Consider the following 26,302-nt stretch of genomic DNA (forward strand, 5'->3'; position numbering starts at 1 on the left):
TCAGTCTTGTTATTATGTATAATATTGTAATATCGTGAGCCTCCCAACCGTATCATGAGCTTTCCCACGATATCGCAATAAATATCATACCGTGAGGTCTATACTGTGACAATATCGTATTGTGAGACTTGGATATCGTTACACCCCTAATTCATAAGTTTGGATATTTTTTGTAAAAACAATCACTCTCCCGTCATGTAAACACAGCCTATAATATGATTTTTGATACAGACCTTCTATTGTGCTTGTGATGACACTGGCCACACTGCAGGTCCGGTCTCTGGTCTGAACCCCGTTGAGGAGGTCCATGTGTGGACACTGTTCTCCTCCCACTTCTGTATCAGCTGTGTCAGGCTGAAGGGAAAGAAGACTCCATTAGAGCTGGAATAATTTGTACAGTCATAAAGAACATCATGAAAATGTCCAATCAGCTTTTTAGCATAAAGGCAATTAACCCCATGTCATAATGGCATGATGTTATGTTGAGGTATATGTTATTTACTTCACAACTGTGTGACATAACTTATAATATTATGAATTTGACAAACAACAACAAGCACATACAGTGCACACAGGTGAGACAATGGTGAGCTGCAGTGGAAAACCAAGATTTATGGCAAAAAATGACAAAGTTTTGGTCTGGCCAGCCATTATAGTTTTATAAACATTGAATTAAATGTACAGCATGTGTGTGAAAAAACTTAAGTTACCTGGAGGTTTACAGTTTAAAAGATTAGGGGCCTAGTCTTTAAATGAATTCATATTTGTGGGCGTATGTATTACTGTGAGAAAATTATTTCTGAAATAAAATTCAAACTCAAAATAGCCAAATCTCCCTGAGAATACATATGTTTGGGCCTGGATAGAAACATTGGGAATACCAAATGCTACAGTGGGGCAGCGGTGTACACTGTTGTTGTGTCCTTGGGCAAGACAATTCACCCACCTTGCTTACAGTGTTGAATAGAATAGAAATGTCATGTATGTTCATCATTTTGTACTCTCCCAACCAAACCAACTGTTTCATTAATGGACAAAGCTGAGAGTGACTGGCCAGACTATGGTGGTATCTAAAACTCAATAAAACCTCACAAGACACTGGACACTGCACAACCACGTGAAATCCAGCAAAAGAAAAGAAGCGATAATGAACACAGAACACCCAGTATGGATCGGCCAGACACTTCCTTACGTTGCCACCAGGGGGAGCGTCGTACGCTGTCAATGAAGACATGAGTAAATCCAAAGGCGAGGGTGGGAGGGAGTCTCCACCCACACGAGTGACTAGGCCGTTGCAGCCCATTGAGGTGAGTTTGATGTCGTTGGGAGGGAGAAAGATATGTGGACAGTAGCTGCACTGGCTGATACTGCTGCTCTGACGCTCTCGTCTTTGTGGGAGAAACACTGAGCCCCTCATACTCAGGGCGTCCTCAAAAATGCTGTGCTCATCATCCGCGAATTCGTTCTCAGAGCCATTGTCCAGCACATGGCTCTGCACGCTGTACATGCTATTTCTGCTGTTATGACGCGATGAGAAGAGCGGTCCGCGAAAACTCAGAAAGGACTGAGAGAGAGAGATAGGCTTGAGTGGATGGACACAGATATACACAAGGAGACAAGACCACAGAGAAAAATGGACATTAGGGAAGAAAAAGTGACAGTGGTAGGTAAGAGCACTATGTAACTTTTCTGATAGTCCCCCACCTACTTTTCGTTTACCTGGAATGTTCCAATTTATGACATTACCACTTATCTATCTTGATTATTCAACAATTGCGAAAAAAGTGCTTGTTTGTTCCAAAAAACACGCATTATTACTGTAACCATGTTTGTTTCACCACAGATCTGACCTGTAACTTGGCCCAGCGACAACACCTGCTGTTCTGTGTCACGTACAAGCTCCATGGAAACAAGCGGTGAAACCTCTACCAGAAAAGTTACACAGTGCTTCTTTAAAGGAAAGACGATCATTTTTTTATTCATTAAGTTAATCATCAATGGCAAATGTCTGAAAAAATTAAGGCATAACAAAACTACTCTTCCAGTTTACACCAGAAGTCTGTCACTAACATTTTACTGCCACAGGAATTTCTTTAGTCCACCAGTTTTACAAATTGGGCAAATACAATATGACTTGCAAATTTTCAAAGTCCGAAAATATTTTCAAGCCACACACACACACAAAAAGGGATTAAATTCTTAGGTCCAACGCAATGTGGTTTAGGGCAGTTTGAATATATGAAAAATTGTCATGAAAGATAAGCCAGTGTGATACCCAGTGTTGGGAGCAGCACGTTATAAAAGTAACGAGTTACTGTAATGCTTTGCTTTTTAATGTAATGAAGTAATGTGGCATTACAGGGGGAAAAAAAGTAATATTTTACTCGGTACAAATGTCAGTAACGCGTATCACTGTGCATTTTTAACTTGGATTTAAGTGGTGGGTTTTTCACTTTTCTTCATACAAATTCGAAAAAATCACTGCGATATCAGCAGCGGTGAAACGCCATCGTTATGGTTCTGAGTGTCGGGACAGACCCGGAGGTGTGCCTGTGTAGACCATCGGGTAACCACGGGCTAAAGGACCGGTGCTTTGCAAATACCCTGTCCACAGGCTTGGGGTGGTCCTACTTTCTAAGTCCTAGTCCAAGATTAGTTCTGGTTTGGTACTGGTTTAGTCCTAGTTTAGAACTGGTTTAGTCCTAGTTCAGTTCTGGTTTAGTCCTGGTTCAGTTCTGGTTTAGATGTGGTTTAGTCCTGGTTTAGACCCGTTTTAGTCCTGGTTCAGTCCTGCACGGGGCTCATCGCAGCCGACGCCCGATCGCGCTTTGCGGATGCCCTGTTCCATGGGCTTGGGGTTCTCTCAGGGGCAGTCCTAGTTTCCAAGTCCTAGTCCAAGATTAGTCCTGGTTTGGTACTGGTTTAGTCCTGGTTCAGTCCATATACGGTGCAAAATTTCAGCATCTTCGCACAGTTATTTTGATGAGAATAACTTAAAAGTAATGCAGTACTCATGTAATATCTTATATTTTAAATGCAGTAATATTGTAATGTAACAAATTACTTTGAAATGACAGTAACAAATATTAAATAACACATTACAGTTTTGAAGTAACTTGCCCAACAGTGTCGTACCTGGTGAGCAGAGGAGCACTTGCGTTCATAGGTCAGCAGGTTGTCTCCTTCAGAGAAGTGGCAGCACATTTTCCTCAGACTATTTTGGGACTCAGACTTGGGGATCTTCTCGTCCGTCCCTTTGCCCTCCTCCTCTTTCCTTTTCCACCTCCTGTTGCGTCGTTCTTTGGCACTTTTGGAGCTGAGTTTGGAGGCGTCTGAGGAGCTCTCTCTCACACTGAGCTTCTCACCGCTCTCTCCATTCTCGGCTGCGGCTGCTGCTGCTGCCTGGGACGTGCACAAAAACAAACAAACATTTCTATTGATTGTTCCACAAGACATTCAACAAGGCTCTGCAACTGATCAACTTCACTGTAAACTGCAATAATTATCTAAAATACTTAATAGTAGAAACAGGTTAATTGAGTTCCAGATTAAAACTAATGTTGCTTTCCCCCTCCCGTTGCAAAATTTCACCGTATCAAGCAGCAGATTTCATTGCTTAGCCAGCCAAGACCACACACTTTACAATGATCTGTGTATCATTCGTTCATTCATTTCTCAAAATAAAATCAAACATAAGAAAATGAAAAAACAACTATTTTCATCATTATTTGTCTCCAAAACCAAAATGAAAAAAACAGATAACGATTTGTTCATTTGTGTGTTTAAATTAATATAGGAAAAAAACGTATAATAGCTGTTTCCCATTTCCATGACTTAAACTGCGATACTTAAAGGTCTAAACCAGGACTAAACCTGGACTGAACCAGGACTGAACCAGTATTGAGTGTCGGGAAGGGCTTGGAGGTGCACCCCTGTAGACTGTCGGGTGACAGGACTGAGACCGGGACCAGACCAGGACTGAGACCAGGACTGAGACCGGCACTGAGACCGGGACCAGACCAGGACCGAGACTGGGACCAAACTGGGACTGATACTGGGACTGAGCCAGGGACCAGGACCAGACCAGGATTGAGACTGGGACCAGACCGAGACTGAGACTGGGACCAGAATGGGACCAGAGCGGGACTGAGACCAGGAACAGACCAGGAACATACCAGGGCTGAGACCGGTTAGGCCTGGCTTAGGCCTGGTTTAGGCCTGCTTTAGTTCATATGCGGTGCAAATGTCCAACATCGCAGTTTAAGTCATGGAAAAGGGAAACGACCATTATCCGTTTTTTCCATTATTCATTTTAAACACAAAATCAAAAACTGAAAAAACTAATCGTTATCTGTTTTTTCATTCTGGTTTTGGAGACAAATAATGACAAAACAGTTGCTTTTTCCTTTTCTTATTTTTGGCTTTATTTTGAAAAATGAATGAACGAATGATACATGGACTTACAATAACACACACAAAAAACGTGTGACATGGATCAGTCTCCAGCTAACAACGAGACCCTCATATATTCAAACAGAAAGTAGGAGGGACCTGCTCATTAGGTAATACATAACATTTATGTGTTTTATTTTCTTTTATTAAGCACAGAACAAAATAAACCAAAGTAAAACAGCATTGAATGTAGAATAAAATGTAAGCAAGTGAGCTAACAATGAAGGAAAACCATTCATGATATAAGCGCATAATATGTCTCCAAGTAACTGAGTAGGGACAATAACCGAAATATTGTGATATTGTATCATCAAGAGTCTCACAGTCATATCGAATTACAAGTTTATTTGCTTAAATGCATGGTTTTATAGTAGCAACAGCTTATAAACATCGGGAACTACATATCCCATGATTAATTTCCGTGCAAACAACATGAAGAAACTATTTTTTTTACTTTAATTCTTGGGATTATGACAGAAATAATTCACACCAAGATCTTGTCAAGGTATTTTAAAAGCTAAAAAAGTGTCCTATCTACAATTATATTAGCCTCTTCAAAATATCGCAATAAATATCGTACTGTGAGCTGCATATCATGACAATACTGTACCGTGAGATTTGGAAATTGTTACATCCCTATTACTGAGTACTAGTGCATGTACATATGTTTATAAATGTTGAAAGATTTGATACCTCACTCTCTTCTTGTTGCTTTTTCATCTGCTCCAGCATGGCCTGGAACTTCTCCTCTTTCTCGATGGCCTCGTTTATGGTGGCCTGGCTCTGCTCCTCGTAGGCCATGGCCACCACAGCCAGAATCAGGTTAATCAGGTAGAAGGAGCCCAGGAAGATCACCAGCACAAAGAACACCATGTAGGTTTTCCCCGCAGCTCTCAAAGTCTGGAAAAACACAAATACATAAAGGTTAATTTTCTGTCATTTGGCAAAGAAGTTTCTGATCAGAATGGGACAGTATTGAAATTCTGTGTCATAATTATCACAGTATTCAAATAGCTGAAAGAAAAATAAACAAATACATATTGAATTATAATTTTAATATTGTCAATAATGTCCCTGTTTAAACAACTAATACAGAAAAGTAATTTGTTATAAGTGAAAACAACACTGATCTAAAAGAGAAAATTTTTTTTGGTGATTCAATTAGGGATGCACCTATCTAGTTTCAGTTCTGATACCGATACCAATCGATACTTTGTCATTATGTATCTGCCGATACTCGATATTACCCGCTGCCAGTGTAAGGACATGACTTGTTTCCTTAAAATACAGTTAATTATTGCACAAGAGATCCAATAGTAGGGCTGTGTATCATTAAGAAGTTGCCAATTCGATTCATACCTCGATACACAGGCCACAATACGATACAATAGATTTTTCGATTTTATACGGTTCAGTACACTGGACAAAAAAACAATATCTAAGTAACATTTTACTTTATTTGAGTAGATTCAACTTGAGTAAAATGATCTACCAATGGAACAAGTGTGTTTTTCTTAATTCAAGCAACATTTGATTTTGTTTCTTATTTTAAGTACAAAAAGTTGTTGTTTTTCGCATTTTAAGTGTAGCAAGATGTATTTTCGTATTTTAAGTACAAAAAGTCTTATTCTACTGGCAGATCATTTTACTTGTCAAGTGAAACTGACTTCTAGATTTTGTTTTTTTGCACTGTAAAAAACAAAGGTTAAATCATGGCTGTGATACTAAAAGTCTTTAAGTAAGTCTAGATTGTGCAAAGTTAATATGACAAATACCATTTTACTCATCAAAACAGTGAACATGTCAAATGTACTGCATAAATAAGTTTCCTTTCTCCAACCAAGCAACACAACTGTAGCTCTATCACAAAGTAATTTAGTAAAATATATAAAAAAAATAAATATATAAGTAAAAAAAAAAACTCTTAGCAATATACTGAAACAGCAGCCCACTATACCATTAAATTAGATCATCCGGTGAGTTACCTTTACAAAACAAAAATGCCAGAGAGTGACTAGTTTTAGCATTCATAAGAAATTTAGTATATAACAGAGCCACAGCAAACCTTAGATGAAGTAGTTAGGTTAGTGTGACCAAATGTCCCTATTTACTCGGGACAGTCCCAGGTTTGAGTCCTGTGTCCCCTGTCCCTGCAAATTTATCCAGTGATTTTTCCCAGTTTTATACAAGAAATGTCCCTGGTGTCCGCATTTTTCACTAATCTCATCCCTGTCAACAGACATAAATTGTCATTTGTTTAGGTAATGACACATGTACAATGGTAAAAGGCATTAAATTAATCAAATGTTACTTATTCAGCTAAATATTATTATTCAGAAATCCTTTGGCGAGCTCCTTGGAAGGGGGTGGAGATCTACTGGAAGCTCCCGAGCCACAGGTTGGAGAGCCCTGAATGAGATGTTACGATATATCAATATTTCAATATATTATACACGCAGCTATCCAATAGTGTTATATAACCGTTATTTATCCTTTACAGCACTAATGAACAGCTTTGTATGAATAAAAACTCAAATCTTATGAGATGTTCTTGGCCAAAATCAGCCTGTAAATATCAGTCTATTCTGTATGTATCAAAAAACATTGAATGAGAGGGTGAGTCCAAACTTTTGACTTTAACTTGAGTTATCTCAAGTCTGTATGTGCTTTTATAATAGCTTGAACTCAAATACTTGTCAATACTACTTGACGTGATTATTTCTGTTGCCAATTATCACGATTATACAAAATCTACCACAAGTAATTACTGTGTTTTTATCGCCATAATAAACAAGATTATTTGCACCATCCCAAGTTTATTTTTCCATCCCACAGGTCCATTGGATTGGCTGTGTTGTTTTATATGGTGATTTCTCTTGGTGGAACATGGCAGAGAATAAAGTAATCTAATAAATTAATGTAAGGGATTATGACAGCCAAGAGATTTATAATTTTAATAATAAACAAATAATAATTAAAATTACAATTATAACACATTATGAAATCCTTTGTTTATTTAACTCTCCCAAACCCAATAAAACAGCCAAAAGTTTAGAGCACCCACTCATTTAATGTTTTGGTCTATATATTTACTACTTTCTACATTTGGTATACAAACAGAAGATGTAATTATGTAGCAAATAGAAAACAACTACTATTTTTTAGAAATATATTTTATACTAAATTTCTCAAATTACTCACCTTTTCCTTTGTTGAAAAATATTTAGTTTTATTTAGGTTTTTCTTTACTAAATAATTCCATATATCTTACTTCATATATTTCATGTCTTCTGTGTGTATCTAAATGTAGAAAGTAGAAAGAAAAAAACAAACAAGAAGAGTTAAGAGTTTAAGAGTTATCTCAAATCTGTATGTGCTTTTTTTTCTAACTAATAAAAAGTAAAAAATGTAGAAAAGCATTAATCTGTCATCAGCCTGTTTAAATGTAATCAGCAATGACATTTTAAAATCAGTTTTTGACAGTGGTGTAGTGGGAATTTTTTAAGTGAGGATATGCGATTTGTGACGTCATCGATGTGATATCCCCCATCCACGCCACCCAAAAGCCATATACTCGACATGGCAAAATACACACAGGTGTCATATAGATCAGGGATTCTTAACCTTTTCAGTCTTGGGGCCCAACCTTTTCCAAACAAAGTAACTTGGGGCCCTATCTCATATTAAATGCATTATATTGTACTGATTGTGGGGCCCCCAAGGAGGTGGTCCAGGCCCTACTTTGGGCCTCGGCCCTATGGTTAAGAATCACTGATATAGATTTTATGTTTATTAACAAAAAAAAGAAACCTAATTTTCAGTACAAGCATATATGCGCCAGCCCAGTAAAAATCTGTAATATTTAATGTTTTTTTTTTTAATGAACCATGTTATTAACATTAACGTCATTCATAATCACCTACAGAACATAAATCATAGGCTACAACACATGAACCAGAACTAGACCAGGACTAAACCAGGAATAAACCAGGTCTAAACTAGGACTAAACCAGATCTAAACCAGGACTAAACCAAAACTAAACCAGGTCTAAACCAGGTCTAAACCAGAACTGAAACAGGACTGAACCAGGACTAAACCAGGACTAGTCTTGGACTTGAAAGCGAGAGAGAGAACCCTGAGCCCGTGGAGCAGGGTGCCTGCAAAAGCGTAATCGGGGAACGGCTGTCCTTTCTCCTGCAGTCACCTGACGATCTGGTGCACCTCCAGGCCCATCACGACACTAAGTTCTGGTTCAGTTCTGTATAGTGCTGTTTTAGTCCCGTTTTAGTCCTGGTTCAGTCCTGGGATCAGTCCTGGTTTAGTCCTGCCTGACAGTGAACAGGCTTTTCAGATTCACAGGTGAGACATTTCAGTTTGTAGCTGTGGTATAAGCATATCAAACAATTTGAAGCTGTGTGTTCTGTACTTTTAACGCACTTTGCAAAGGAACACCATGACACCAGAACAAGTCCACGTTATAACTGCATAACACATGGCTCCTCGTTGTTTAAAGCTTACCTACATAATAACTTGAACTGAAATACTAATCCAATGCCAAAAAGAACATTTTAATAAAATAGTAAATAAATATTTTTTTCAACCTACAAAATAAAAAGTGCAAAAGGTGGAAGTGCATTAATTCGTCATCCAGTTTAAATGTAATCAACTGTGAGATTTTTAATTCCAGTTCTGTCCTTGCTTCATTGTTTCTTTGTTTGCTCACCACATAATGATCCAGCCCGTTTTTTATTAGACACTCATTCACGGAGCTGTGGCCCATTCATATACTGTTTACTCATATCATCTTTGTCCCACATGGAAATATAGGAGCTGCTGTTTGCGCACTGGCCTGTTTGAACACCGTGTCCTATAACTTTTCATTATTGCTCTCTCTTCTGTGAGGGAGGATGGCTTGACGCAGCCCCACCCTGTAGCAGCCTCTTTATTTATTCATACGAGAATACATACTGCTCCATGACCAGCCCGGTAAGAGTCATTCACAGATATCCAAACATGTCACTTTATCACGAAGAGCAATTAATTCAGTTTGATAAATGTTAAGTTGTCAAGTTGTCATCTGAGACAGTAACGAGAAATGTTTGACTGATGGAACAGTAGAAATCCAACAGATTCAAGAGATATTTCTCTGATTATAATAGGGTAAGCAGCTTTTCAAAATCAAAAACTAATAATAAAATTGTAAACAACACACATAATTAAGAATATTATTACACACTCGGTCCATTCATAACTTATTCGTATATCATATCTGTATTTTGGCACAGCAAATGACAATATATGCTCCACTTTACTTCAGATTTGTCAAAAAATAGGGTAATTTCTTGTATAAAACTGGGACATATCAGAGGTTTTGTATAAATCTGCAGGACCAGGAGACATGAGAGTCAAAATGGGGACTGTCTGGAGTAGGGATGGGCATTCGATTACATTTTCTTAATCAATTGTTAACGATTGATTATCAATTAATCATTAACGTTTTTTATACTAACATTTATCATCATTATTATTACTATCTGCACTACTAATCTGCATAAATAAACTCAACTTTATGACATATAAACCGTAACCACTCTAGAGCCACATCAGCCCGTTAGAGATTATAATGTGTTTAATGCAGCTTTGCGCAGCTCTCACAGAAACGAAACTTAAAACCGCATGGCTCATTTGCAAAAATTAAGCAAAGAAAAAAAAAACTGCTCTTGTGCACTGATGTGACACGACTCAGTGGAATACAGGCTAGTGTGACCATATTTGCGTTTGTCAAAACCAGGACACCGTACGGGGGGAGGGAGGTTGGGACTCGTCATCGACATTACGCGACTCTCACCTGGCAAAACTTTTTCCCACTGGACACCGAAACATATGTGCTGCTTTGTACACTGTGCACATGGCCTCACACTTGTCCCGAACACAACGGAAAGTGTGGAATTTCTTGTACAAGTCATCGTTAAATACGTATTTGTGCTTCGGCACTTGCAGGCTGACCAACTGTTTGTGTCTCGCTCCTTCTGAGTGCAGAGAACTACATGTACGGACCCCGTTTGGTCACGCAACGCACAGCAACCTAGATTCGGTTTGTCGATTAAAATGAACGTAACCGATGAAATTCTTGATGATCAATTATCGATTAATCGACTAATCATGCCCATCCCTAGTCTGGAGTAAATAGGAATGCCTGGACACCCTAAATTATAAGCATGAAGAGGTTAAAATAATATCTTGTACACTAAACAAGTAATGGTGGGCAAATGTATCATTATTATATCACATTTAGGTCTCCCTCTGTAAGGAGCAGCCAGTCTGCAGGGATAGTCATGCAACCCAGAGTTTTTCTGTTTATCTCTGTACTCACACTCCTGTTCTTTCAGTCTCATTGTTCAGAGTGAATGGGCGACACGGGGTTGACTCTCAAAAGAAGCACATAGCTTTAGATGCCTTTTAAATGCAACACTGAGCTGCTATCGACGGGAAGAATACTTTGCAAATCCATGTTTACAGAATAATGAATACCTGCATTAAAATGTGTTTTGTAATGTATTTTGTTACATGGTCCAATCAGAGTATTGTATTCGGAATACTTAGAATACTTTCACATTGAGTTGCATTTAAATTATAGTGTAAAGATGCAAGATTCACGACCATTTAAGCCCCGAAAACCCAACTCTTTAAAATCACCATTCATTAAAGGTGCAACTTTAAATGTGTAACTTTCTTCTTCTTGCTTGTTTCAATGGAGATGTTTTTGTTTTGTCTGGATTTTTCTATAGCACGGCATTAAACATATCCATTTCCAAAGAAGCAAACAAGTGATGCCACAAGGCCAAGTTACAGGTCAGATCTGTGGAGAGGCGACTATGCTGACAATGAGAATGCAATATCAGATTGACAACAGCTTTATATTTGTTTTACTGTTTGTTAATCACACAAGCACTCATAAGAATGCTGTTTTCATATTTTTTACACTAGTTATGTGTAGTATGAAGCCTAAATTGTGAGATCAAGTACCTCCATGTATTCCTTTGAATTTAGAAAAGTAACTGTACTCTAAATACCACCAAATGAGTACGTAACTGTACTCAGTGGTGTAGTGGGGCTACGTGATTCGTGACATCATTGATGTGATGAATCCCGTCCCCACCAAAGAAACGTAAAGGTGGCAGCCCAGTAAAAATCTGTAATATTTGATGTTTTTTCACTCAAAATGATTATAGGCCACAACATATGAACTAGGACTAAACCAGAACTAAACCAGGACTAAAACAGGACTAAACCAGGACTAAAACAGGACTAAAAGCAGGACAAAAAGCAGGACTAAAACAGGACTAAAACCAAGACTAAAAGCAGGACTAAAACAGGACTAAACCAGGACTAAAACAGGACTAAAAGCAGGACTAAAACAGGACTAAACCAGGACTAAAAGCAGGATTAAAAACAGGACTAAAACAGGACTAAACCAGGACTAAAAGCAGGACTAAAAACAGGACTAAAACAGGACTAAACCAGGACTAAACCAGGACTGAACCAGGACTGAACCAGGACTAAACCAGGACTAAACCATGTCTAAACCAGGACTAATCTGTGCCGGTCCTTTTGTCCTGCAGTCACCCAGTGGTCTACGCGAGAGCACTTCCGGGCCCGTCCCAGACACTCAGTCCTGGTTCAGTTCTGGTATATTCCTGTTTTAGACCTAGTTTAGTCCTGTTTTAGTCCTGGTTTAGTCCTCCTGATTCAGTCCTAGTATCAGTCCTGGTCTTTCAGGTCACTATAGGACAGTACTGCAGATATCATGAGCCTATGCAGGTTTTTTCACCATTGCCAGTATCTCCGGTTTGACATTTAAGTTGTAGCTATTTTATATTTGTTATTTTTTTATATCTCATGTTGGGAGAAGTGGGTGGACGGCGTACCCCTGTGTACCACACCCACTACATCTGTGACTGTACTGGAATACACTAACTCAAAATCTGTATAAGGAATATGTTTTCTCTGTACATGTATTCAGTTACTTTCCAACACTGGAAGCTAAAAAGCAACTTCAACATAAAGCTAAAAAAAGTCTTAAAAACAAGATCCGAAGTCTTTGTCCATATTGCCCACCCAAAATCAGTAAAAGCCGCAGTTAAAGATGCATTGTGTATCTTTTCTGGTAGAGTGCCCTCCAGTTACTTCTCTCCATGGGGATTCTATTGCTTTACCTCCAATATTGCATAGTAAGGTAGAGGTCTGTGCAGGACAGAATTTTCAGTCCCACTCCCGCCTGCAAAGAATTGTAATTTTCCTTCCCGCTTCCGCCTGCATCTGCGATATTTTGTCCCACTCCCGCCTGCAAATCCTCCATCAAACTCCATCAAAAACGAAGAAGAGGAAAGGAATTGTCTAAAATGTGCGTGAGATTAGACCTTATCTGCAAGTTTAGGCTGCTTAAAATGTTTTTATTAATGCCAAATAAATTATCCAGCACAAATGACGTATGATAGGCAAACATTAATCATTTGTATATTTTACTTGACACTCATATTTAGTTTGCGGGACTGCCCACGTCCGCAATGAGCTTTCAAAATGTGCCCCGCGCCTCACTGTTTTGTGTCGGGTCCCGCGAGTGCAGGGCTCTAGAGTATGACATTAAACTTTTCATTCTCCATAGAAACAATCAAGAGATGCCAATTTACAGGTGAGATCTGTGAAAAAGTGACCCCACTCCCAGTAAGAATATTTTAAAAGTACTTGAACAATAAAAAACACCCGAAATTGAATAAATGCATCTTATATGAGTTTAATGCCATAGTGTGGAACATTACAGGCAAGGCAAAAGTATCTCCCTACCTCAAAAGATACACAGTGCACCTTTAAGCCCCGTACCTGCTGATAAAGGTTCTCCCAGCAATCTTGTGTCATGAGCCTGAACAAGGCGAGGAAGGCCCATCCAAAGTTGTCGAAGCTGGTGTAGCCGTAGTCTGGATTGTTGCCCACCTGGTGGCAGGTGTACCCCTCCGGACAGTGCCTGCATCACACGGAGTGGACATTCAATCTGGGAACATTAAACCTGAGCATGATGTAGCGATTACTTACCCTGCATCACTGCCATTTCCGCACAGCAAAGGGTCTTTTTTTTCAGGGAGATAGTAATAATTACCTGGAGGAGAGAAGACATTTAGACATTAGAGTTGGTGGTTTTCACAAGATGTTCACAAGAGCATTCTTTAAGTCAATATAAATTAATATAGATGGGGGCAGCTAAAATTTAAATTGTTAAAATGCAAAATTATATTGTAATGCAGTGGGTTCTACGGTTTACTCACTAATTGAAAATACCAGGTTCAACATTTCTGAGTTTATTTTTTGGATGTTTCTTGGCAAAGTACAATGTAATCAATAGGGAAATCTGGCTCTTGCCTGCCATCTGACATCATCTCAGTCATCAAAAACATACCCAGAGTTGTGTTTTGTTTTATTTACACATGTTTGAGTGAACCTGGTTTAGTCTGTCTACTAGGGATGGGCATGATTAATCGATAATTGATCATTAAGAATTTCATCGATTACGTTAATTTTAATCGACAAACCGAATGTAGGTTGCTGTGTGTAGCGTGACCAAATGGGGGTCTGTACATGTGTCTCTCTGCACTCAGAAGGAGCGAGACACAAACATTCGGTCAGTCTGCAGCGTACCGAAGCACAAATGTGTATTTAACGATGATTTGTAACAAGAAATTCCACGCTTTCCGTTACGTTCGGAACAAGTGTGAGTCCATGTGCACAGTGTACAAAACAGGAACATATGTTTCAGTTTCCATTGGGAAAAAGCTTTTACCAGGTGAGAGTCGCGCAATGTCGATCACGAGTCCCAACCTCCCCACCCCCCGTACGGTGTCCTGGTTTTGACAAACGCAAATATGGTCACACTAACCTGTATTCCACTGAATCATGTCTTTTAATCCGACAGAAGTTGACCGCATCAGCGACACAAGAGCTGTAGTTTTATCTTCACTGAGTTTATGCAAATTAGCGATGTGGTTTTAAGTTTCGTTTTTGTGAGAGTTGCGCAAAACTGAATTAAACACATTATAATGTCAAACGGATTGATGTGGCTCTAGAGTCGTTACGGTTTATATGTCGTAAAGTTTAATTTATATATGCAGATTAGTAGTGCAGATAGTAATAATAATGATGATCATTTTAATATAAAAACCTTAATGACTAATCGATAATCGATCGTTAATTCTTCCGACGATCGATTAAGAAAATTTCATCGAATGCCCATCCCTACTGTCTACATCTCCAAAACTCAAAATGCTCTGTTCCACCTGGGAAGTTTTCATTGTTACAGCTCCGTTTATCTTTAGTTCAGTAGAGATTAAGGATGTGCAAAAATATCTAAATATCGATATATCGTTTTGTTTAATGTGATGATACAGTATTGATATCATGGACTGCCATTTTTTTATTTATTTTTTGGTACATTTTACCAAATTTTGTGTAACTTTCTGCTTTTTGCTTGTTTCCATGGAGATGTCTTCGTTTCGTCTAGAATTTTCTACAGCACAGCATTAAACATATCCATTTAAGCAAGTGATGCAAGTGAAGTTACAGGTCAGATCTGTGGAGAGGCGACTCCACAGGCCATTTTTTGTATATTTTTTTGTACATTTTACCAAAGTATTTTGTTACAGCGCTACAGTTTTGTTGCTTGTTCAGAGGATGGAAACTCATTTATGCAACACATTTGACATTTTCACAATTTTGAGGATGGATTGTTTTATATTACCGTATAAAATCGATTTTAAATATATCGTATAAAATTGAAAGCTATGTATCGTATTGTGGCCTGTGTATCGAGGTATGTTTCGAATCGACTAGTTCTTAATGATAGTGAGCCCTCGTAGAAATGGACAATGACATTACTTGAAATTATCCAAATGATTCAAGTGAAGGTGTATGGGGTTTAAAAACACAGTGGAGCACTTCCTTTATCACCACGACATCACAAGGTGCAGCAGTGTTTTCTGTTTGAGAGAAGAACTCATTCTTAACATGCCGGATTTATGTGTTAAACATGTGTGAATGAAAATAACACAGCATAACTCCAGGTCTGTTTGTGATGAAGAAACAACATTATAACATAGATCAGAAAAGAGTGTGTTTAAGTGATCTGGAGTTTGATTGGAATTGCTTTTTTGAGCAAATCCAAGTACAAATCTGGCACCGACACAACACATGCAAATTGGGATTAAAAAACAGGAAATCTACATAAGGACTAAAGCAGTATCAGACAAGCACCAAACCAGGAAGTGTGAGTGTAGTAAGTAGGACTACAAGATTAATTGCGATTGAAATCTTCAATCAGCAAAGACTACAACTTTTGAAATATAAAAACTGCTAACACTGTAGTTTTGCATGTTTTGAAATGTGTTTCTTGCATTAGTCAGTTCTTATTTTAGTCATTTTGTCAATTCTGTATCATTTGGTATGAGTTGAAAAGGTGAACTTTGAACAGAATATTATTAAAGGTGCATTGTGGAGGGGCCGTCAAATGCTTTTCTCCATGGAGATGTTATTGCTTCACCTGGAATGTTTCACAGTATGCTATTAAACCTTTCTAGCTTCATGGAGACCAAACCAGACCGAGTTACAGGTCAGATCTGTGTGGAGGCAACCCCGTTCATCAGAAAAGTTACACAGTGCACCTTTAAATATTAAAGGTGCACTGTGTAACAAAGATACAAAAAATAAAACAAATAAACAAATAAAAACACAAACAAAAAAACAAAGATACAATTAAATAAAAAGTTTTTTTTTTTTAAAAACAACAAAGACACAAAAAATAAAACAAACAAAAACAACCAAAGATACAAAAAAAAACAAACAGAGAAACTAACTAACAAATAAATAAAAAACAAAGCTACAAAAAATAAACAAATAAAAAAACATAAAACAAACAAAGATACAAAAAAATAAATAAATAAAACAAACTAACAAATAAATAAAAAACAAAGATACAAAAAACAAACAAATAAAAAAACATAAAACAAACAAAGACACACAAAAAAAATAAAATAAAATAAAACAAATAAACACAAAAACACAAAAAGCATTTTGATATTTTTCTCACTTGTGTTGCTGGAGTAGTTGGCCCACTCCGGTGAGCCGATGGTTCCGTTGGGCGGAGTGATGATGCACTTTTGCTTCAGGTTTCCTCTGAACAGCTGTAAGCCAATCAACGCAAAGACACTGAGGCAGAACACAGTGAGAATCATCACATCTGACAGTCTCTTTACGGACTGGAACAAGGCACCCACAATGGTTTTTAGTCCTGGGGATCACAAATATAACATTCAATGAAAAAGAACCATTGTACAAAACTGTTGTATGAATAAAAAAAGGCTTACCTGGAATTACTGAAATTGCTTTGAAAGCTCTCAACACCCTGAATGTGCGAAGTGCTGAGAAGTTTCCTAATTTTGCGAACTCTGTAACATAACTGAAAAAGAGTTTTATTATTTATATTGTATGGCAAACAAAACATGACAAATGATGTAAAACTTTAGGGGGATGGAGTGCTTCTTTGGATGTGTAGAGATTGTTAAAAATTGTCCTTTTGGTGCTCTTCAGTGTAGGGATCAATCTCAAATACAAAGATAAAAAAGCTGAAGTTTTCTGTGCTTTTTCCTTTTTTTTGCTGAGATCTACGGGGGTAAATATTCATTGGTCTGTTCATTATTGAAAAATATAATCCAAAGAATTGAGAGAAAATCTATATACATTTTTTAGAATATTTTTTATGATGTTTTTCAATTATAATAATGAAAAACTAACATTTACCCTTGGAGATCTCAAAACCCGAAAAACAAAACAAAAAACTTTTCTGGTGGAAGGCCTGTCAAATGCTTTTCTTCATGGAGTTGTTATTACTTTGTCCGGAATGTTTCACAGTATGGCATTAAATCTTTCTAGCATCATGGAGACCAAACCAAACCAAGTTACAGGTCAGATCTGTGGAGAGGTGACCCAACTCAGAATGCCTGTTTTGTTTTGTTTTTTAGGTATATTTGAGCTATAAAACCACTTGTAATTGAATAAATGTAAAGTAGAGCTGTTTAATGTCACACTGTGGAACATTCCAAACAAAGCAGTGACATATCCATAGAAAGAAGCAGGTGACAGACCCCCCACCAATCAGCATAAACACATTTTTGTTTGAACGTTCTGATCATTGGTTCTGTTTGTTTTCAGTGAGAGCCATCCCAGACTAGTGACTCAATAAAACTACAGAAATTCAGGTTCAGCCTATGCAGTGTTTCCCAAAGATCATGGGTGCACAAATTATTTTAATTTTAATGTCTGTATATATAAAAGTATAAATGTCACGCACTGCCAATATTAAATCTTTAAAAGGCCCATGTTACAGTATTTTCTGATCTGTGTTATAATGTTGTTTCCTTATCAAAAACAGACCTGGAGTTGTGTTTTGTTTCATTCACATGTTTAACACACAAACCCTGCATATTTTAGCTGAGTTCTTTTCTCAAACAGAAAACACTCAGTTCCACCTTGTGATGTCATGTGGTGATACACGAAGACTCCACTGTGTTTTTAAACGCCACACACCTCCACTTGAATCATTTGGATAATTTCAGCCCTGGAATTTCCAACCTCTACTAAACTAAATATAAAAGGTCACTGTTAACTACCACTACATGACATCACAAAGTGGGACATTTTGAGCTTTGGAGATATAGAGAGACTAATAATAAAGGATTACTCATACAATAACAATACAATACTCAACAAAACACAATTTCAGGTCTGTTTTTGAGGAGGTTACATCATTATAACATGACTTTAAGCTCACAAGAGTAAATTTTCTGAAATGTAGAAGTCATTTTTGGCCAGTGTGGTCTCTTTAATAAGTTTATGGTAATATAATGAGAAAGAAAGTATAATTTCATTATGCCTATATGGGTTGTTTTTAGATTATGGCGGAGAATTTTAGACTATGGGGGGATTTTGTGGGTTTTATTTTGCCTGATTGTGACAAAGATGGCACATTTTTCTCTTGCTTCACCACACAAGATTTCATTCTTTTAGAGCTTTGAAGGTTTAAGGGCTAGTTTGTGAAAATATTTTTAATGCTGTTTTCCAAAAGTCAAAGTTCTACTCACGCCATGACAATGACACAGAAGTCCAGCCAGTTCCATGGATCTCGTAGGAATGTAAACTTTCCTATACAGAATCCTCGAGCCAGAATCTTCACCAGAGATTCAAAAGTGTAGATTGCAGTAAATGTGTACCTGTATGTGTACAAGGGACATAATAAAAACATTTATATTGAAAAATACACTCAACTACAAGAGTATGTTGGCTTTAAAGGTGCATTGTGTAACTTCCGTCTGTCAAATGATTTTTTTCTTCATAGATGTGTTATTGCTTTGCCTGGAATGTTTCACAAGATGGCATTAAACTTTTCTATCTTGGAGACCAAACCAGACCAAGTAACAGGTCAGATCTGTGGAGAGGCAACCCCACTCACAGTCAGAATGCCTGTTATTCTAGGTATTTTTGAGCGATAAAACCACAAAATGTAAGGTACACTGGAAAAAAACAATATCTAGGTAAGTTAAAATGACTTAAATTAAGAACATTTGACTTTATTTGAGCAGATTTAACTTGAGTAATTAAAATGATCTGCCAATGGAATAAGTGTGTTTTTCTTAATTCAAGCAACATTTGATTTTGTTTCGTATTTTAAGTGCAAAAAGTTGTTATTTTTCTTTTTTTTTTAAGTGTAGCAAGATGTATTTTCATATTTTAAGTACAAAAAGTCTTGTTCTACTGGCAGATCATTTTACTTGTCAAGTGAAATTTACTCAAATCAAGATAAAACTTTCTTAATTCAAGTCATCTTAACTTGGCTAGATATTGTTTTTTGCAGTGTAGAGCTGTTTAATGTCATATTGTGGAACATTCCAGGCAGAGCAACGGCATATCCACAGAAACAAGTACATCATGGACCCCAAACTTTTCGATCAACATGAAATAATTGGAATTGTGACATAATACAGTTATTTAAAGATGCATGTAAGGTATGTCTCGATGGAAACATTATTGTGGAGCATTCATGACAACGAAAATACATAGTGAACCTTTAAAGCCAACATTATATATATATATTTTTATCATATTAATTCAATAGAAACTTACTCTACATTTTTGGCCCATTCCGGGACCTTATTCAGGGTCATAAATGCACAGTTGGTGATGATAGTGCACATGATTACAATGCTGAACAATGTGCAGTCTGAGTTAAGGAAAAAAATCACAAAGATAGAACTGGACCTGTCACAATAAGATATTTCGAAGCACGATATATTGCTATACAGATAAATATTGAGATAAGTGATAATATTGAGACTACATTTATACCATTCACTCAATTAAAATAAAGCAGGATTGTCCCAGTAAACCATTTTTAAATAGACAGTATCATAAAAGGCTTGAGCTGCAACAAATAAATAGCAGAATAAAGCAATAATTGGCCTTAGAAGTGACTTACTTAACACTTGACATCTCAGATCTGATCATATTACAATTAAAATAACAAAAATCTCCCCTCTTTTGCAAAGAAAATGTACCCACGATACATAATGCACTCCAAAGTAGTTGTAGTCGTAGTAGTAATAGTTGTTTTTGTAGTAATAGTAGTTGTAGTTGTAGTAGTAGTAGCTGGAGTTGTAGTAGCAGTAGTAGTTGCTGTAGTAGTAGTTGTAGTTGTAGTAGTAGTAGCAGGAGTAGTAGTAGTAGTTGTAGTAGTGGTAGTAGTACTTGTAGTAGTAGTAGTTGTAGTTGTAGTAGTAGTAGTTGTTGGCGTTGTTGTAGTCATAGTAGTAGGAGTAGTAGTAGTAGTTGTAGTAGTGGTAGTAGTACTTGTAGTACTGTAGTAGTAGTAGCAGTGGTAGTAGTAGTAGTAGTAGTTGTAGTTGTATTAGTAGTTGTTGTAGTAATAGTAGTAGTTGTAGTTGCTGTAGTAGTAGCTGTAGAAGTAGTAGTTGTTAGTAGTAGGTGCAGTAGTAGTTGTACTAGTAGTAGTTGCTAGTAGTAGTAGTAGTATTAGTAGTAGTAGTTATTGTAGTAGTAGTAGTAGTAGTATTTATTGTTCATTTGGATAGAGACAGATACACAAACATAGATTAAAAATTAACAAAATAATGTGATCACTAATATTGCACAACACACAAGTAGTTCCGGCCACAACCAAATCACTGCTCTATATCACTGCTCCGAGGCCATCGCCATGACATCACTGTAGCAACGGGTAACCACATCCTCAACTGCTCTGAGTAGCATGCAGGGACTAGATTCATTTAAAACACTGAAATAACATGATATTTGACACGTTTACAGACTGTGGACAAGTTTTTCAGATTCATAGTTGAGTGATTTCAGTTTGTAGCCGTGGTATACCTCATTCCCCTCTCTCCCCTGCCCTCCCATTCTCTTTCTCTCCATCTAGTTTATATTGAACGATAAGTCTGTATAGTAATTATCGTGACAGGCCTCGATCACACACACACTGTTTAGCAAGAGTTCGATAAAACAAAATAACGTATGTATCTTGTAAAAAGGATATGAATGAACTAAAATCCAGATCGATATTCTTCTGAGGGGGTTAAAGGGGCTCAGCAGGTACAAGGCAGGAGTGGCATTGAAGCGAAAAATTACCTTTCCTTTGTTTAACACCATAAAGGTCTGAAATAAAAGACAGGAAATTACAAAGTTAGTGCTTAAAATGACAGAGAGAGACCCAAAAAAAGAATGGTGTATTGAAACTAAAAGGAGCTGCACCCATTTATTTTGCGTAATAGATTAAAGGGCCTGTATTACTCTATTTTCTAATCGATGTTATAATGTTGTTTCCTCTTCAAAAACATACATAAGCTGAGTTATTTTCACAAACAAAACACACTTTATTCTACCTTGTTATGTCATGTGTAATACAAGATTTTTAGGCTACGTTCAGACTGCAGGGCTTAATGCTCAATTCGGATTTTTTGGTGAAATCCGATTTTTTCGCGAGGTCGTTCATATTTCCAATTAAATGCAACTTGTTTGTGATCTCCAGTGTGAACTTTAAATGCCCCAAAAGTGTTCCACACATACAGCGATAGTGCTCAGTGTTTACGGTTTGCCTAAATGCTGGGCTTGTCTCCCAAAATACGGTCCAGTTCTTCGTAAAATGGACAGGTTAAACGTCCACGGCTGCTTCGTTTGTTTGAGTTTTTAGCCTCCTTGTTTTTGTTTCGCAGGCTCTTTATTTTTCGTTAACATTGGAGCCAGGACCGACTGTAGCCGCGCTCAGACATTTCTTTGGTAATCCTTTCAGAAACCGCCTGGTTCTGATAAGACTCCTCCAGTTTGGCCTGAATACAACAATCCCCCCAAATAGTAATAAACTCATTAACCTCGCTTTCCCTCCATTGACTAGACTCCGAGCCTGACGTGTTGGTGGGATGAATGTGACCTGGCCGTTCAGACTCAAGTCTTGAGACCCACTTTTATTCTCTGGCTTTTAACACCGCGCGAGTTGTGTGGTCCTCTGTGTTTTTTATTTATTTTTATGTGTTTTTATTGATTTATTTTATTTATTGGTTTATTTATTTCTATTCTATGATTTAGTTTTTATTTTAATTTGCTGGTTTTATTTTATTTTACTGGTTTTATTATTTTAAGACTAGTATTATTTTAGTAGTTTATTTTATCATCTAATTGTTGTTATTATTCTGTATTTGTGCAGCACTTTGGAAACTGTTTGTTTGTAAAATGTGCCATAGAAATAAACTGGATTGGATTGGAACTCACATGTCAAAAGATTGGATATGTATTGGTTTTAGGAGCACATATCCAGATATTGGTCGCATAGTGGCCAAAAAAAATCAGATTTGGGTCACTTCAGGCTACAGTCTGAAAACTCCATACAACTTTACTGGAATCATTTGGATGATTTCAGTCATGGAATTGCCAATCTCTACTGAACAAAAGGTAAAATGTAGCTGAAAACTAGAGCTTCGTGACATCACAAGGTGGAACAGAGCATTTTGAGATTTGGAGATGTGGATAGACTAATAATAAAGGGTTACTCAAGCATGTGTGAATGAAACGAAACAGAATTCAAAGTGTTTTTCTGATGGAGTAACAACATTATAACATGACTTAAATCTCACTGAAGTCAATTTTTGCATAATACATGAGCTTTAAATGTGCAGAAATGTTTGACAAGTCTGGTTTTGGGTAGCTTCAGCACCAAAAAACAAAAGAAAGACACAAAACATATGATAAAAGATCAAACATACTTTCTGATTGCTGTAGTACGGGTCCAGATCTTCCAGCGGAGTGGACACCATGCCCTTGGGGGTGTCTCCATAGAGCATAGGCAGAGGTTTCCCCGCCTCCAGGTCCCTGTTGGGCTCAAGGCGGTTCTCCTCATCGTCCTTCTTCTTCTCACCCTTTGGCCTCTTGGCTCTCTCCTCGGCGATCCGGTTCTCGATGGCTTTGAGGGACTCCCGGGTGAATGGGCGGAAGCTATCTGGTCCTGGTGGCACAAGCAGCTGGTCCATCTTTTCATCCTGCACCTTCAGAGTGGACAGCTGACCTCCAGCATGAGAATCCCCTGTGGAAGAACAAAATGATTAGACCTTTTAGACCTGTCATCATCAACACATTTATTTATTGCAATTCAAGTCGTGCAAGTCCAATGAAGAGCTTAAAAATATAAAAATATAGACTGACACAATGACACTTAAAGGTGCATTGGGTAACGTTTCTGGTGGAGATGTTATTGCTTTGTCTGGAATATTTCACCGTATGACATTAAACTTTTCTATCTTCATGGAGACCAAATTAGATCAAGCAAGGTATAGGACTCTGCTCACAGTCAGAATATGTTTTACTAAGTATTTTTGAGCTATTAAAAAGCTGCTTTGAGCTGCTTAACATCATATTATAAAACAATGACGTATCCATAGAAACAAGCAGGTGACAGACCTTCAACCGGAAAGTTACATAGTGCACCTCTAACCAAATACTTGACAAATTTCTTGGCCCACTGCTTTATGTTTCTACTTGAATAATACTGTTCTGAAGCATCTGCACTCTTTCCTCTCACATGGCACAATTTAAACACATCCAAGAGCATTAAAGGTGCACTGTGCAGAAGTCAACATATACAGTCAAAATAGGCACAAAATTTAATTATAACTTTAAAAAAAATGTTTCCCCTTTGCTGTTATTCCATTGAAAGTTGCTTCCCCAGACTTAAAACTCATTGTTTTGTTTAAATCAGGTATATAAATAATATTGACCACAGTTTGAGATACTCTGATATTGTTTTCATCTTATGGCCCCGCCCAGCCCCTGTGGCCCCAGAAATATGGAAATAAGGAAAATTTGATCATTAACATTATTATAATGTAACTTTTTATATATTTTTATTTAATTGATTTACACAACTCAAACCAGCTTTACTGTGGGTCAAATTATGACATTAATTGTTTGAAAATGTTTAATTTACTGTCTTTGTGTGTCAAAATTTTCTTTTATCTCAATAAATTATTTATTCTGACAAAATCTGATGATGACAATGGCACACTTTTTCCTACTAAAAACAGAGTAAAATTTACATATTTTGTTTTAGCTGCACCACATTTTATACAAATGATGGTTTCATGTTGTTTTTACAATTTCTTTGCTCACAGAAGGTACAGCCAAAGTTTAAAAGGCAATTCTCAGCTTTAATTTTGTATTTTTTGTCAGGTGGAACTGAAAGGGTTGTGTTTGAGTGTAGTGTATTTATTGCAAATGTTAAATAATGTCATTATTTAACACTTGACTAAGTCTTAGCTTCACTTAGACACTAAGATCATCCATGTGGGCCATGTACAGGACGAGGAAACCCTCAGTTTATAAGTACTTTTCCTTTCCTTAGGGCTTAACAGGTTAAACACCTGTGAATGAAACAAAACACAACTCCAGGTTTGTTTGTTGTTGTTGTGATGAGGAAACAACATTATAACAAAGATAAAAAAGAAAAAAAAAATAGCATAACATGGGCCCTTCAGTATGTGCTCTCTCATAATTTCTTTTTCTTTAGATATTTCTCATAAAAACAATAAAATGCATACAGCAAAATTACCCAAACAAATAAATTAAATATTTGTTCATTGTTGTTTCATAATCTGAGGAGTTTTTCTAAGATAATTTCCAAGTTCCACGAATCTATACATGCCTTTGTCTTTTATCAAGCACAGAGCATTGTAATGTGAGAAGACCTGTTCACTGTCAAATGAGCTAATTCAAAGAGAGAGGCCAGAGGAGGGTGTGGTGGTGAAGTCTCCGGAAGTGGGTGAGATAATGAAACCAGCTCCAGGACTGCTGTGCACATAAATTTCAGACGGCTATGGCAAAATTAGATCCAATTACTTCCCCCTTTCTTTAGATAAAATTAAAAACTGACATGACAATGATGTATTCCAGGTAAAAATCCTCCTTCCTATTGGTTCATCTTTCAAAACTGATTTTTTCCCCTCGAAGCTAGAGCCTTTGTGGGTGGAAAAGATCTATCCTGCTAATAGGCCTGACTGCTATGAGGATGTGTTAGCCTGAACTATGGCCTATTAAATATGAATGGACTACAGACTGCACTGCACTCTCCCTGCTTATGCACCAAGGTGGTCAAAAGTATCGAAAATCAGACACGAATCGATGTTAAAACTAGTATCGAAACTACAGACTGATTCGAGCAGGTATCGATATGCAAAAAAGTCACATTCACAAGACAGAAATTAACCTTCCCTGAATCGTTTTAAGATCTTGAGCTGTATCAGAACAAGTATCAGAGCACATGGACTAGAAAACACCAATGGACCACTTTGGAAACTACTGGATGATTGAGGGATTCTGACAAAATTGACTGGCACAGGACACCTGAACTTTTTCCAACTAAAATGAGTCTAAAATGTACATATTTTGTTTTATCTGCACCACATTTTGCACAAGTGATGGCCTCATGTTGTTTATACAATTCCTTGTTTTCACAGAAGATATAGCCATAGTTTAAAAGGCAATTTTTAGTTTTAATTTTATATTTTGTGTCAGGCGGACTCGAAAGGGTTGTGTTTGAGTCTAGTGTATTTATTGCTAATGTTATAGAACAAACATTTTTAAGATCTTGAGCTGTATCAGAACAAGAAGAGCACAAAGACTAGTATGCGCCCATGGACCCCTGTGGAACCTACTGGACGACTGAGGAATTCTGACAAAATCTCATGATGCCAAATGGCACATGGAAGGCACATGGGATCCAGATTGGTACAGGATTTCCTACTAAAAACAGCCTAAAATTTACATATTTTGTTTTATCTGCACCACATTTTGCACACGTGATGGTCTCATGTTGTTTTTACGATTCCTTGTTGTCCCAGAATCCAAAGTTTAAAAGGCAATTTTCAGTTTTAGTTCTTTTTTTTTTTTTTTTTTGTCAGGCAGAATTGAAACAGATGTGTTTGGGTCTAGTGTATTTATTGCTAGTGTTATATAATGAATATTTGTATTCTGGGCTACAATCCGGAGTGTTTACATTCATGTTGTGTCATGTTTGTCCATGAACATGCTCTGTCCCAATCAACTAAATAAATAAATAAATAAATAAATAAAGTAATCGACACTGACTCTTAGTATTCTTTAGTGGCAGGCTTGTCATGATAATTACTATATCGACTTTCCTTCAGTATATTACAAAAGAAAGAATCATTTTTCAATTTATGGTTATGTTATTGTTAT

At 37.2% G+C, this 26,302-nt stretch overlaps 1 protein-coding gene across 1 annotated transcript in view; it reads right to left on the bottom strand.

Moving 5' to 3' along the window:
- scn1laa (sodium channel, voltage-gated, type I-like, alpha) overlaps positions 1-23,082 on the bottom strand; it is a 47,186-nt gene extending 24,104 nt beyond the window's left edge. Inside the window, exons 1-12 of the mRNA XM_055151168.1 lie at positions 22,819-23,082; positions 21,099-21,217; positions 19,673-19,762; positions 18,634-18,762; positions 16,861-16,952; positions 16,584-16,784; positions 13,544-13,607; positions 13,334-13,475; positions 5,146-5,352; positions 3,136-3,402; positions 1,193-1,564; positions 234-354 (exon numbers count right to left, since the gene is read on the bottom strand). Coding sequence (XP_055007143.1) covers positions 234-354; positions 1,193-1,564; positions 3,136-3,402; positions 5,146-5,352; positions 13,334-13,475; positions 13,544-13,607; positions 16,584-16,784; positions 16,861-16,952; positions 18,634-18,762; positions 19,673-19,762; positions 21,099-21,217; positions 22,819-23,082 — 2,068 coding nt within the window. The remainder of the gene's footprint in view (positions 1-233; positions 355-1,192; positions 1,565-3,135; positions 3,403-5,145; positions 5,353-13,333; positions 13,476-13,543; positions 13,608-16,583; positions 16,785-16,860; positions 16,953-18,633; positions 18,763-19,672; positions 19,763-21,098; positions 21,218-22,818) is intronic.
- Between the last annotated feature and the right edge of the window lie 3,220 nt (positions 23,083-26,302).

Source organism: Boleophthalmus pectinirostris, unplaced genomic scaffold (genome assembly GCF_026225935.1).
Source record: "Boleophthalmus pectinirostris isolate CB_2022bp ecotype Guang Dong unplaced genomic scaffold, ASM2622593v1 HiC_scaffold_1, whole genome shotgun sequence".
In the NCBI taxonomy this organism is placed as follows: domain Eukaryota; kingdom Metazoa; phylum Chordata; class Actinopteri; order Gobiiformes; family Gobiidae; genus Boleophthalmus; species Boleophthalmus pectinirostris.